Source organism: Arvicanthis niloticus, chromosome 9, assembly GCF_011762505.2.
Source record: "Arvicanthis niloticus isolate mArvNil1 chromosome 9, mArvNil1.pat.X, whole genome shotgun sequence".
In the NCBI taxonomy this organism is placed as follows: Eukaryota; Metazoa; Chordata; class Mammalia; order Rodentia; family Muridae; genus Arvicanthis; species Arvicanthis niloticus.
The window spans coordinates 45,189,411-45,203,640 of record NC_047666.1 but is presented as its reverse complement, the minus strand read 5'-3'; the positions used below and the strand labels follow the sequence as shown (position 1 = coordinate 45,203,640).

The 14,230-nt window shown below is 37.6% G+C and overlaps 1 protein-coding gene across 3 annotated transcripts in view; it reads right to left on the bottom strand.

The window, feature by feature from the left end:
* Cntn4 (contactin 4) overlaps positions 1 to 14,230 on the bottom strand; it is a 904,382-nt gene that overhangs the window by 303,899 nt on the left and 586,253 nt on the right. For all 3 annotated transcript variants that reach the window (XM_076940198.1, XM_076940197.1, XM_034511644.2), the window contains 2 exons: positions 10,102 to 10,228; positions 1,455 to 1,634 (listed from right to left, as the gene is read on the bottom strand). In XM_076940198.1, coding sequence (XP_076796313.1) covers positions 1,455 to 1,634; positions 10,102 to 10,228 — 307 coding nt within the window. The remainder of the gene's footprint in view (positions 1 to 1,454; positions 1,635 to 10,101; positions 10,229 to 14,230) is intronic.

The window sequence follows — 14,230 nt, the reverse complement described above, 5'->3', positions numbered from 1 at the left end:
TTTCTACTGTATTAAACAAAACAGAGAATTATAGGATTTATTGGTGAATTGACAATTTAAGCTATACCTCCACTTCAAAGCTTATTGTTAAAATATGTATCAACTTCTAAGTTGCTTACAATTAAATTGGGTTTTTAAATTTTATCTGTTTAATGTTTATAGATGTTCCCTCCCTGGTCCCTCTCTCCCTCCCCACTTGTGATTGCTTTCAGGGGAGAGGGGAAGAGGGGAACCTGAACTGGTATTGGGTGAATAAAAAAGAACTGAAGCCACGAGGGCCAGCAGAAAGAATGAAAACAGGCAACCTAGAGAGTTAGGAGGTTGGGGGGACCTTACAGAATGCACCAGAGACCTGGGAGGTGAGAGACTCTAGACTAAAGGGAGGGTCCTTAGATGAAATGCCTGACAGTAAGGAGAATGAAGTTATAGAGCCCATCTCCAACAGGAAGACAGAGCATCAAGTGAGGGAGGGGGTTGCCATCCCACAGTCAAATTTCTGACCCATAATTGTTCCTGTGTGAAGGAACTGCAGGGATGGAAATGGAGAGGAGCCTGAGGAAAAGAAGGTCCAGCAACAGGCCCAAACTGGGATCTAGCTCAAGGGGAGGTCTCAAGGGCTGACACTATCACTGAGGATATGGAGTGCTCACAAGAAGGAACCTATCATGACTGCCCTCCAGAAGACCCAACAAGCAGGCAAGAGTCAGATGCAGATATTTGCATCCAACCAATGAACAGAAGCTGCTGACCCCTGTGGTTGAATTAGGGAAAAGCTGGAAGAAGATGAGAAGGATGGTGACCCTGTAGGAGGAGAAGTAGTCTCAATTAACCTGAACTCCTGAGATCTCTCAAACACTGGACCACCAACCAGGCAACATACACCAGCTGATATGAGGCCCCCAACACATATACAGCAGAGGAGTGCAGGATCTGAGTTTAGTCAGAGAAGATTCATCTAACCCACAGGAGACTGGAGGCCCCAGGGAGTTTAGAGACCTTGTGGGGTGAAGTTTGGGGGAGGGGACATCCTCGTGGAGACAGGGGGCTGGGAGAGGTATGGGATGTGGAACAGTCGAAGAATGGACCAGGAGAAGAATAAAATTTGGAGTTTCAAATTAATTAATTAATTAATTAATTAATTAAAATGTTTATAGATGTTGCATGCATGCATTCATCATGTGTAAACTCTAACATATATAAAGTATATGTATTTATATCATCATATAACCAAATGATCATATTAAGTGAACTTTTTTAGGCTTTATGAAAGATACCTCTTTGCTCCCATGTTTATAGTGTGTTAGTTACATAAACTATTTTCTAAATATAGAAAAAAACCCTATTATGTACCTCATTCAAATCCATGTGGTCTGTCAGAAGGTACTGTTTGTAATGTAGATTCATACACTGTACAAAAGCTCAAAGAAACATTGGAGGTGCAATATAATGGCTACTTACAAGCAAACTGAAGCTTTGCTTCTCTGCTTACAATTGTTCCAAACGAGTTTGTTGCTATGCACTGGTACGTTCCAGCATCTTGGGTTTTATTGGGGTTATTGATCAACAAGCTGCCGTCAACAACACTGTAGCGGAAATCCATACCAATGTCAACATCTGTTCCATTTAACTTCCACCTATAGTATAAAAATGCCAGTTGATAAAGCCTTGTAATATTAATCAATATTTCTAAATTGTCTAAAATATATAACAACTAGAAATACCATGAAATATCACCAGTACATTTTTTTGAAGCATGGGAAAAGCATATATTAGAAATTGTCTATTTGGCAATGGTGACATCTTAAGTACTTAAGTGAAGAGGCTGTCTATTATAGTAAATGATGATAATCCAACTTTAGCACCTGTTCTGTGACTACATAGAATGCTACAAATAATTAATTTCTTGTCAGGATTTTTTTTTTTTTTTTTACACAACTTCTATAATTTTTTTTCAAAACATGGCTGCTTAGTAAAAAGTCCTTTGTCTGGTTGGCCATCACTGTTTAAATAGGTATATCAAGAGGACAGACTACACCACTTTCAGGGAAACAGCAGAAGAGTTGCTGAAATTTGCTGCCAAGCCTATTTTGATTCAGTTCTTGAAATGATTGAAGTGCCTGGTGGCAAAGCAAAGGAATTCGATTGATCTGAGATACTTCGGGGACCAAATCTGCCTGGCCATGGATCAACTGGATGATCCCTTTAGCCACTGGCACTCAAAATGTCAATCAACTGCCCCAGTGAACTACAGGCTATGAAGTAACCAAAGCAAAGAATGTTTTCTTGTCCCTCTGTTCATTTCCATGGGTCACCTGTGAGTCTGACTGTAGCAGTGAGCCCAAGAAATTAGTTTTATGGGGACTCACATTTTAGCAGCTTAGCTTTGGTACGAAGATCTACAATTCTGTCCTCAGAATCACTAACATCCAAAGAAAGTGAGCTTTATCTGAGTCAAATCACCTTTCAGGAATTCACAGAAATCCATACAAACTTTTGAACTAATATAATTCAATGACTGCTCTTTTGATAGCTTATGAATTACCAAGACTCTCACAGGAGCTGAAAACATGCTGAAAAGATTGTAGCACAAAGGAAATTGATTCAAATCAACAGAGTGAGGAGAAATGGAGAATTATTCGTTTTACTTTCTTAAAATAACAAGAGCCATTACCTAAATAGAAATGCGCATGTGCATGCCCACCCATTATGCTATTCTTTATTACATCCCAGGGCACTGTGCTTATGAATACATAATGCAAAAAAATGTACGTGATAAAATTGTCAGCATGTTAGCTTCAAATTTCATGCACGGCGCATGCACGTGCCTGCATGTGTCTTCCGGAGACATGGTCACATGTAGCTCAGGCTGACCTCAATCTTCCATTTAACTGAGATAACCCCAAACTCCTGATCTCCGTTCTTCCATCTCCCAAATGCTTGAGCCAGTACATTCAACATCAAAGTTCATCCCATAGGACACATCCACTGGTGTGCCCATTGCCTTTAAATTTTGAACCTGTGAAGCAGATGCTGGTAGACCCATGTAGAAGCTAGCCTAGTCTACATAGTGAGCTTCAGGCCAGACAAAGTTAAATAGACAGACTCTGTCTTAAAAAGAAATGGTTGGGGGAGGAAATGCACATCTTCCAATGAAGTCCTTGTTTATATTTCTAGTCAAAATGGGTCATGGTTCATCAGATGTCCTGTGGAACTTTCCCTACTCCTCATGCAAAGAGTGCTTTTGTCCCAAGACAATTTACTGAAATTACTTTTGTATTCTCACTTCTGTCCATCTAGCACTTAACCCACTCACTGTACACTTGTTGAGTTTAACACATTCAAAACTCTGCTTCTCCATTTAAGCTTTGAGCGTATACACAATTCATGAACCATGCTTGCCTCACCCAGCCCAGTGGCAGGAGTCCCTTCTCATCCATGTCTTTTAAGTGTAAGAAAATCTAGAATCAGGAGGCCTGAGAGAGTAGGCTAGAAGCAGAAATAGGACTTAGTTCTTTATGTGTTTGTGTATAAGAAGCCGGATATTAGAAACCGACAGTGTTTGTAGACTCTGCAGTAATTCTCTCTGTGCTCTGACACAGACAAGAAAGTAATAAGCAATAAAGGGAACAGCCAAGTTATATCCCAGCAGTGCTAGCTGCACATGAGCCTCTAGAAACTGACTGCCTGTGCCCTTCACATTTGCTTTTAGTCAGCTGATCACGTCTTGGCCATAACTCTCAGTTCAAATGATGGTAGAGCAATTTAATATGACAAATCTAAGAACTCAAAGAGGAAATTGCAATATAATGTGAGCTGCAAGCAGAGTGTGGAATGTTGGACTGGGACCATGTGAATCTTTTCATAAGGCTGGCTGTGGCAATAATGACACCTCTATAGGTTTGTCTGCACTTGTCCCCTCAACCAAAAAAAGCTGTGCGCAAAGTCCGTTCATCTACTTTATGGCCTGCTTTTACATACAAACAGCAACAGGGATAGGGTGATTTAGCAAATAAAGTGTTTTATGAGACATGCAGTCAGGTCTGTGTTATAAAGCACGCTATGGTGTTTTACTGCAATTCAGTCAGTGTCTGTTCCAATTGAATGTGGATTGCATGGTGAATTTCTACTCTCGCTGAGAAGTGAAACCACTCTTGAACATCTCATAATTTGCTTTCAATGTTTGAGAAATCTTTTAAGTATTGGTAATGGAGTGGCAAGGCTCATTTGGAGTAAATAAGAGATTTTTCCCAGGGCGTAAGGCAAATTGGTATATGCAGAATTACTAAGGGGAGGCACAGCTAAACTCTCTCCAGAGAGTGGGGGTTATATGCAGGCAAACACCACCACCTTGAACCTCCCCAAGGTACAGTTCTGCACACTCTGCTAAGAGGTTGGTGTACCGATTCACTGGGAAAGAAAAAACCAAACCAAAACAAAACAAAACAAAAAAACCTCTGTTAACCGTTTGAACTTGACACTCAGGGAGGGGCAGGTCCTTTCTGACTTGGAATTTGTTCTCAGCAGACTCAGTTGAATACAAACTTCACAGCAAAGCAACTCTAACTGGTTGCTTGAACGTTTCTTCCACCTGGGAAGAGACGCTGGGTGAAATAAGTAATGTCTGCCACCCTTAGGGAACTTTAATACAAGAGAAGTTGGCAAGGGACAAAACTTCTTACATTTTCTGGGTCGGGGTCAATCCTTTCAAAACTGAGGGGCAGGAACAATGTAAAGAAAAGGCTCAGTTGAAGAAAGAAATGTAAAGAAAAGAGGTCAGTTGGGGTGTCGTAGGAAAAACTTGCGGCTGAAGTTCTCCACAGAGCACTCACTGTTGAGATTTTTTTCTACTGGCTCAACCCCCTGAAAGTCAACACCAAGACTTGGAAAGTTCAGCTAGCAAGGTGTTAGAAAACACCTGCTCTTCTATTCATTCCGTTGCTCTCTCCTTCAACAAGAGGGAGTTTTTAAACTCCCAGGTCCAGACTGCTATTATGTCACCAGCAAACTGCTAGAGGGATAAAGGCAAGCACAGTGCACTGCCTGGAATTGCTAATGCATTTGATTAAAAGCTCTCCCCAGCTTTCCCCTGCAAGCTTTAAAAAAAAACAAACATAATAGGTTTCTGTTCTATGGCTTGTTTTAAATAACAAGGCAAGCCCCTGTATCTAGAAACACAATGTTACACAGGCAATGTTAATTAAAGGTCACAGTTTGAGGAAAAACAATGCAGCAACTTGCCAAAATCGGCTGCAAAATTTGTTTTCATTTATAGCTAACATGTGAACTTACCCTCGGCTGTGTGCTCAAAGTGGGATCCATTAACTCATCGTTTATATAGCTGAGCAACCTTGCCTCTTGCATTTGTTTTTACTTTGTAGTGTGTTTTCAAATCATTAACTTAGTTTACTGTGTTGTACCCAGAGAGACAATGTGTCCTGGTTTGGTCAGGACAGCATAGGGTTTACAGATGGTGCTCTACAGTAATTACTAACAGTGTTCTTTCACTTTCAAAAATATCTTGTGTCAGATGACAAATGGCCTGTTAGCTCAATTATCGAGCCCTCTCTAATGAGTTGTTCTTTTCTTTCTGGAATGTTCTTCATTTCTTTATCCAGGTGGCAGAGCAGGTGGCCTTTCTCAAAGACCTACAACATCTCTCTTTATTATTATTTTCTTTAATCTTTCACCATATCTACCCACTACCTCTAAATTAGGGGTCTTTTATTCTCTCAGCAAGCTGGTAACTACTGCTACTGTGTGTGCCTGGGAGTCTCAGAATTGCCATGCTAGGAGGATAGCACTTTCGGGTATTCATTTTTATCCCCTAACTCTTACATTCTCTGTGCTCTGTTCACTGATGCTCCCTGAGCCTAGAAGGGTGGTATAGATGCATCTTATTTACTCTTGCAATAACCTTATTAGCATTAAATTTGAATACAAACGAAGTAACTTACATAAGATATGTGTTGTAAGGGATCACAAAACAATGAAATGAATAGTATTTACTACATGAGGTCTCCTGTGTTGATTGTGATTTTACCAACATGCCTTTATCTACATCTACTACTACATCCTCAGCATGTTTTAAGTGATTGTCATAGGTGGTCCTGAATGTATCATCCAAGAATATGTGAATCTGGCCTTTGCAGCCTAAAGGCTTATGAAAATTAACCCAACTAAGAGAACTAACTAACTAACTAACTAACTAACTAACTAACTAAGACACTGTCCTAAGGCTAGAAGTATGATGAACATGAGCATCCATTGCTGTCCTATGATTTAACCAGCTGCTTCAAGCTCCTGATGCTGGGGTTTCCCATCATGATAGACACACCTGAACTGTGAACTAAAATCCTAAGAGCCGATCGAATATTGTTTAACCTTTCTATTTGGTTACTTGCTTTTCACGTTTTGATTTTGGGGGATTTTCTACCTTTTTTGGTTTTTTGTTTTGTTTTGTTTTTCTAGATAGGGTTTCTCCGTATAGCCTCAATCCATAGTCTAGAGTTTGCTCAGCTCAGTCTAGTCCATTGAGCAAAACTATTACTAAAGTTATTTCTTTTTAATGATTTGTACATCTCCTATCATACATAACCATTTTGTATATATCCTATCATACTAAAAAGCTTCTTTCTCCCCAAAGTCATTAATATGCACGGCTGTTTTCTTTATTATTTTAAAATGTCCCATTTAGGGCTTTTATTAACCTGAAACTGATTTTTGTGTGTAATGTAAAACACTAAGTCAGTTTGATTTCTTTCCTTAACCACACGGGCAAACCATTGTTCAGGGTAAGAAGACTTTTCAAAATACTTCTATCACTGTTGTGAATTTTAACTTTTCTTCTTTTGATTTTTAAAAATAAAGTATTTTCTTTATTATCCACTTTTAGTGAAATTAATTTTATGTGGAATTATTGGCATATTACTGTTTAGTTCTGTCTTCTCATAGCTCAGGTCTTCTCTCTTTTATCATTTTTATCCCATCTCAAAGATGTGTTTTAGAATTGCCTTTAGGGAGAGTCTGTAGGAATCAAAATTCAGTGCTTGTCTTCCTACAGACGTGTATTCTGTTCACTGTTAAAGGAATTTCTAATTAACACATTTATGAGATACAGTGAGAAAATTTGACATTTACACAAGATACAATATCAAATTAGGGTGCTTTCTTTATGTTTAGAAAGTTAAGAATAGGCTTTTATTTATTTACTCATTTTGATTTCAATCATTTTAAATTTTATTTAAATTTACTTGTTTTTGAGACAGGCCCTCATGTACCCCAGGCAGACCTCAAACTTGTTAGGTATTTGAAGACAAACTTGATCTTTTTTATTTTTCCTCTTTTTCCTAAGTAGTAGATCCTAAATGTGGCCTTTCAGTTACATCACACCATGCCTTGGTTATATGGTTCTGTGGATCAAATTTAGGTCTTCATATACAATGTATAGCCACTCTAGTGACTGAACTACATTCCAGATCAGAAGAAAGGAAAAGAAGATAGAATTTGGTTAGTCTTGGCTTATTGGATATTTTGTTATCTCAAGTACTGGGATTGAATCTAGGGCCTTCAACCTGCTGTGGATGTGTTCCACCACCAAGTTGCATTCCTAAATATTTCTTCTAGTTGTTTTGGAATACATGATAAATTGTCACATCCAACTGTGATATAAAAAGTTACAAGTAAGCGCCGCTTTCCATGTTTTGGTAAATGTTTCTAAACCTCTCTATTTCCTTTCTTCTCTTTCTTCAAGTCCTCTGGCAACCATTCTTTCTACCCAGTATTTCTAAAACATCAATACTTTAGCTCCTACACAGAGGACATCACATGAAGTACCATTCTAGGTCTGGCTTATTTCACTTAACATAATGTCCTGCAGTGCCATTCAGTGTGAGGACAACAAAGCAGGATTTCATTCATTTGTTACTGAATAATCTTCCATTATGTATGAGTCACATTTTTTTTTCATCCTTTCATTTGTTGTTGTCTACTCCAGGTCATTCTATGTTCTGGTCATTGTGTTTAGTGACCAGGCATCTCTTTCAAAGAATTATTTAATTTTCTTTGGGTGTGCACTAACATATGAGTGCTTTATTTTCAACAACTTGACACAAAACAGGGCCAATTGTGAAGAGATAACTTAAATTGAGAAATTCCTTCCATCAGACTGGCATGAAGACATGTCTGTGGAGAAGTTTTTTGGTTGCTGATTGAAGGAAGGACCCAGACCACTGTATACAGAACCACTCTTGAACAAGTGGTCTGGGTTGCATAAGAAAAGTAGCTAAGCAAGCCCTAGGGAACAAAGTCAGTAAGCAGCATTCCTTGGTAGCCTCTTGGTAGTACCTTCCTCCAATTTCCTGCCTGAGTTCCTGTTTTGGCATCCATTAATGGTGGGCTGTAACCTGTAAGCAAATAACCCATTCCTCCCTGAACTGATTTTGGCCCAGCATTTTATCATAGCAACATTAAAAAGAACTAGAAGATATGAAGTAGATAAATTTTAGTTTTATGAAGAATCATCTACTTTATATTCTTAACTTAGAACCTTATATGTTATATAAGGTTATAACATATAACCTTAACTCCTAAAAAGAAGTTAAATGTTTTTCTCTGTATCCTCCCTAGTATTTCTAATAACCTTTTGCCTAACAATAGCCCCTATATATTCTCCATTTCTTTGAGTTTATGTTTAATGGTTAAAATTATTCAAAAATTAAAATATTGACTTTCTTATTTTCTTTTTTCTTGTCATTGAGGAGTCAATTGCTAGTTTAACTATCACCTCATTAAAAATATTTGTATTAGAAGTCTGGCTCTTTTATGGCCATCTCTTTAATCCAGTGTCCTGCAGTTTTATGGTTCTAGAAGTGATTTCAGTTTTATTTGTACTGGAATTGTGTTAAGCATCCTGAGGCTGCAATGGATGATTTTCGTCAGTGATGAAAATTCTGACCCTTCAGAATTTTCTTTTCTTTCTTTCTTCTTCAATACTCTGTGAGTGATTGCTAATTTTAATTTTAATATATACATGCTTTTTATGATTGGTTTTGAGTCTTTGTTGGTTTGTTTTATTATGTTTTGGTTTGGGGGTTTGTTGTTGTTGTTTAGAACCAGGGTCATTATACAGTTGTTTTTGCTTCATTTTCTTCCTAGTTTCATTTTGGAACTCATGATGGCTGACTGACCAAGACACACATAGTTCTTTTTCTCTCTTTCCCTCTCTGATGTTCTTCTAATGTACTCTCCATATTTTGCATCTTTTCACCTCTTTCTGTTGCTATGAGATGACTGCCTTGGGTCTGTTATTCAGCTTGCCAATTCTCTTTATAGACTCATCTCATTTCTTAGGAAAGTTACTGAGATTCCTGGTCTAACATAAGTGATTACTAGCACTTTATTGTTCCCGAAGCAGGCAAGCTGATGTTTGGTTAGCATCTATTCTAAATTTGGAGAGTTTGTATCTCCGGCTTCTTCTGAAAAATGATTTCATATTACATGCTCCCATAAGTCTAGGCTTTGTCTTACAACTCTGGTCCTTGTGAGGTTACATAAAACAGATCATCAAAATGACAACTCCTGTTTGTTCTAAACCCATTTACTCTGACACCTATGTACTTCTGATCTTCCTACTGGCTAACTGACAGAATAAAAAATTCTATTTTTATTAAAACAGTCTTATTAGGAATTGTTAATGTTTCCAATCGAAAGGTTGATACTACCAAAAACAGAATCTCATCTCGGCACTTTAGTTTTCATGAAAGACTCATTTCCTCATGTCTCTCAGGATACCTCACACTGCCTTCCTAGAAACTTGCTTCCTCAAGACTCTGTGACTAATTGCTAATTTTAAGTTTAATAATATAGACATGCTTTTTTGTTTGGTTTATTATTATTATTATTATTAGTAGTAGTAGTAGTAGTAGTTGTTGTTGTTTTTGAGCCAGGGTCTCACTATGCCTCACTGGGTGGCCTGGAACTCCACTATGTAGATCAGGTTGACCTTGAATTAACCCAGAATCCCCTCCTCTACCTCTCAAATGGTAAGATCAAAGATAGGTGCCACGATTTCAGGCTGGAAACACATTCTTAAGCAGAACAAACCTGATGTGAGGCTTCGGATTCCCTTTAACTTCACAACTGAGTTTCACTTTTTTCTCCTCAGAGTCCAAAGGAAACATGACATGACTTGGTTCCTGTACAAAAACTGGGCCATGCAGTGTGTAGTCATCTGAAAGAGAGAAGGTTCAATTGAACACCACCTTCCCAATAGGAGCAACAGTCAGAATTAATACCACATTGAGAAAAACAAACAGACAGACAGAACAGTGATGCCCAAGATTTTGTCCCAGCTTCAAGATGAAATTTCCCATTGAAGAATAACTTTTTCCCCAGTATGTAGAAATTAAGACCGGGCTCCCCTGTCACGTGTTGATCATGTCTTTAACTGCCAGCATCCAGACACAGGCTGCCTGGCATCTCTCCTTCTTCCTTCCATGTCTTATTGTTCCATCTGCTTTGGCCCAACCTTCTATTTTCTTCACATTTTGTGCTTCCTACATCCCTCTTGTGCTGCTGTCACTTTGGAAAGCTTTGTAATGCTACAAAGTTAACAGTTTCCCCTTTTGTAAACAAAGAGTATAATAGGAAACAAATGATGATGATTTTAAAAAATGAAAGGTTAGTAAGAAGGAACAGCTCTATACTGAGCATGCACACAGGGAGAACCTAATTAAAATGATTATGCATATCAAAACTCGAGAATAGTCTGTAGTTATGATTCCTAAAATGGTTCTACAAAAGGATCAGTTCTAAGCCAGCTGATTGTGTGCTTGGACACACAGCAAAGGCAAACTGCCATGTATTTCCAAATCTTGCTTTTGAAGAAGAGAAATTAGATGTGTGGTAGTCATTTTGTCATGAAATAGTAACAAAGCTCAGAGAATAAGCTTTGAGCCATAATTGAAGTAGCTGGGTAGAGTATGTTATTAGGGAATACACATACAAGCATTATTCAAAATAATTCTTATTACCTATATTCATGCAAAATCAATAGGATTTTCATTCTTCAAAATCATGTTCAATTTCTATCTTTTCTCCCAGGTTCTTAGACCTTTATCTTTCTTTTCAACCACCTGATTTAAAAGATGATTTCACTCTTAAGATGCCTCTCTTTTTCTATGAAGGCATTCAATCCTTCCTTTTTCTTTCTTTGAATCATTACTTTCTTGAGAGAATGATGTATCTTACTCATTTTAACTCCCTATATGGTAGTAAGTATAGATGTCTATAAATTAGTAAGTAAGTATAAGTAAGGTGTCCTATTTAAAATGATTTCTAAACACTTTAACGTCTTTAACTTGCCATTGCCTGACAAACAGTGTGACAGAAGCACAGCTGGCTAAAAGGTGATGTCATGGAGATTACAACCCTGCTACTGAGAGTCCATTTCACCTTTAGGCATGATAATCTTAAGATATGTAAACTGCAATTGTGAGTCTGAAAAAACCTTCATAAGCATTATTTTTTTAACTGATGGGTAATAATTCCAGATAGAACTCATTGAGGTAAATTGGGACAGAGGAACACAAAATCCATTAGTTTTGAGGATTAAGCAAAATCTGGCAAGATCATTTATTTTTAACTCAGACATCAAAAAATAAAGCTTCATGTTAGTGTTGAGACATAAGGAAAAGAAAGGAGACAAGATTACTGAATAGAATTACATTTTATTCTGGAGACGTAAGGCCCGCATACGATGTTGATGTAAAAAGATTCAGATAAGGACTCAAGAAGATCATGAATTATCATTTGAGGCCTTGTTCAGCTCCTAACTTTAGGATCTCTGGGAACCTATAGTCTCACAGTGTCATAGTTCGCTCTAAAGTCATGATCTCAGAGTAGATTGGTTATTTTAGACTGATTATAAATGGGAAAGAGACATAATTACTCATAAACACATGCCTCCATAAAAATGTACAGCTTCAACAATATTATATATTATTTAGGCCCCATTCTCTTTACTCCTGATTACATATGTAAAATCACTTCAATGAGAAATTTAACAAGAGAATATAGGAGCTATTAAAAAAAGACAAAAGAACAGAATAAAAGCATACAGTCATGCAGTTTTAAATGCTTATTCATAAAAACTATGTATTTTAGGATCCATATATTTATGCTCCAGATTTTCAACAATTGCACAGATATTTTCAAAACAAATTTAGACTACTTGTCAAGGGTCAGCTCATTACAAGTATGGAGAATTTAGTAAATGTTTGGCACATCTATTTTGATGAAAAGAATTCTTTAACAAGATCACAGAGACAGCGGCAAGTATGGTAGATTTTTTTTTTCTAAGAGAGAAATATTTCTATTGTTGTCCCCAATGCCAAAATTATGTGTGTGTGTGTATATAATATCAATCATCTCAATTCATTGGTGCTCCCTGATTTGAATTTCACACAAAAATATACAGTCTATTACCAGTAATTCCAAATAGGAATAAAACATAATAATGATTACCCAGGATGCAGCTGGGAGGCTGTGGATTAACATCTGTACTATTTCTCAATGTAGCCAAGCCGTATTTAAATAACAAAAGGGATTTTTTTGTGTATTTTGTAATAAGAATTGATAATAATGATGCTTTGCATTTGCTATAAATAACGCATTCTATCTAAAGTTTTATTTTCTTTTAGTTAACCAAGCTTGCTGCCTGGAAATTAACATTAGCATAAAGGGAACCAAATTTCAACACTCATCTAAGGCAATGCAGACTTTTTAGTGCCTGGGCCATTTGGTTTCTTGAATGTGCAGGGAATGATTTGATAATCTTTAGCAGGCCTGATATAGGAAACAGCTCATAGCTTTTAAACCTTTAGTCCTTGATAACCAATGTGCTTGAGGAACAAAAGATGGGTTTTGTGGTTTTGTTTCAACCCAACTGTGGGGTGCCAGCTTGCATGAAACAAAGTCTCAGGAGGGGGTCTTAGAGAGCAGTGCCAAGTATAGTCTAAGTACACTGGTCACAAAGATACTCTCAAGTCTCTTGAAAGCACACAAAAATTCTGTATCTGCCATCTTCATAGCCAGGAAGATAAAGTTCATCCTTAGATCTTTCACCTAAGTTATTCTGTGTCACTAGAAGAATGAAAGTGACTTTAGTCTAAACAGGTAAAATGGTGGGGAAGTCAATGTCCAAGCCAGGTTACAGGGTGCTTGTATTCTAACCATGCTAGGTTTGTGATATTAAATCTCAGACTCACTGATTATCACATTGGCTTTCCCAAACCAGATTTAACATCACTCTATCAGTGATTTTGTACTTTATATTTATTTTATTTTATGTATATAAGTATCTTTCATGTGTGTATGTATATCATATACCTAGCTTGGTAAGGAAGCTAGAGAAGGCACCAAATGCCTTGGAACTGGAGTTGCAGGCAGTTGTGTGGTGCCAACTGAACCAGGGTCCTCTTCAAGAAGAGTCAGTGCTCTTATCTGCTGAGCCAACTCTGGGTGATTTTCTTGCACACTAAAGTTTGAGAACTAAAACAAAAGGCCTTTCTGATCCTAGCTCCCCATTTCACTAAACAAAACTTTAGTCAAGGCTGACTTCAAACTCACTCTCAGATATTTTCCTTGAGCAAGATTTAACCCACAGTTTTTGCTTGATAATAACACAGAGACAATTTTAGTGTAACTTGAACTCGCAGCTAAAAGGGAATAGCCAAGAATGGAAAACAACAAAACTGAGTCCCACAAAGAAAATGGATGGGTGAGCATGGTAGCACACAACTGTCATTTCAGAACTCTAGAGTCTGAGGCAGGAATATCACAAATTCAAGTTCAGCATAGGTTACATACAATATTTGAAGCTAGCCTGGGCTACAAAATGAGATTGTAACTCAAAACAACCACAAAAAAGTGAAATGGAATGAAGTAAAAACAAAACAGACGGAAAAGACAAATTGACAGATTTGTTAAGTTCTGGGTCTAAAGCTGTACAAATGAAGGCATCCTAGAACACTCATGCCTTCTGGATGTTGAGCATGAGACCTCTTAGAGAGTTACATTGGGCAGAAGAACAGGATCTCTGGGGAGACCAAAACAGTAAACAGACCTAGAGAAATGTTTTATTCTTACTTAATGCATACAGAATGCCTGCTGTTGTGATGAATTCTTAGTAAGGAATCTCTCTCTCTCTCTCTCTCCTCTCTCTCTCTCTCTC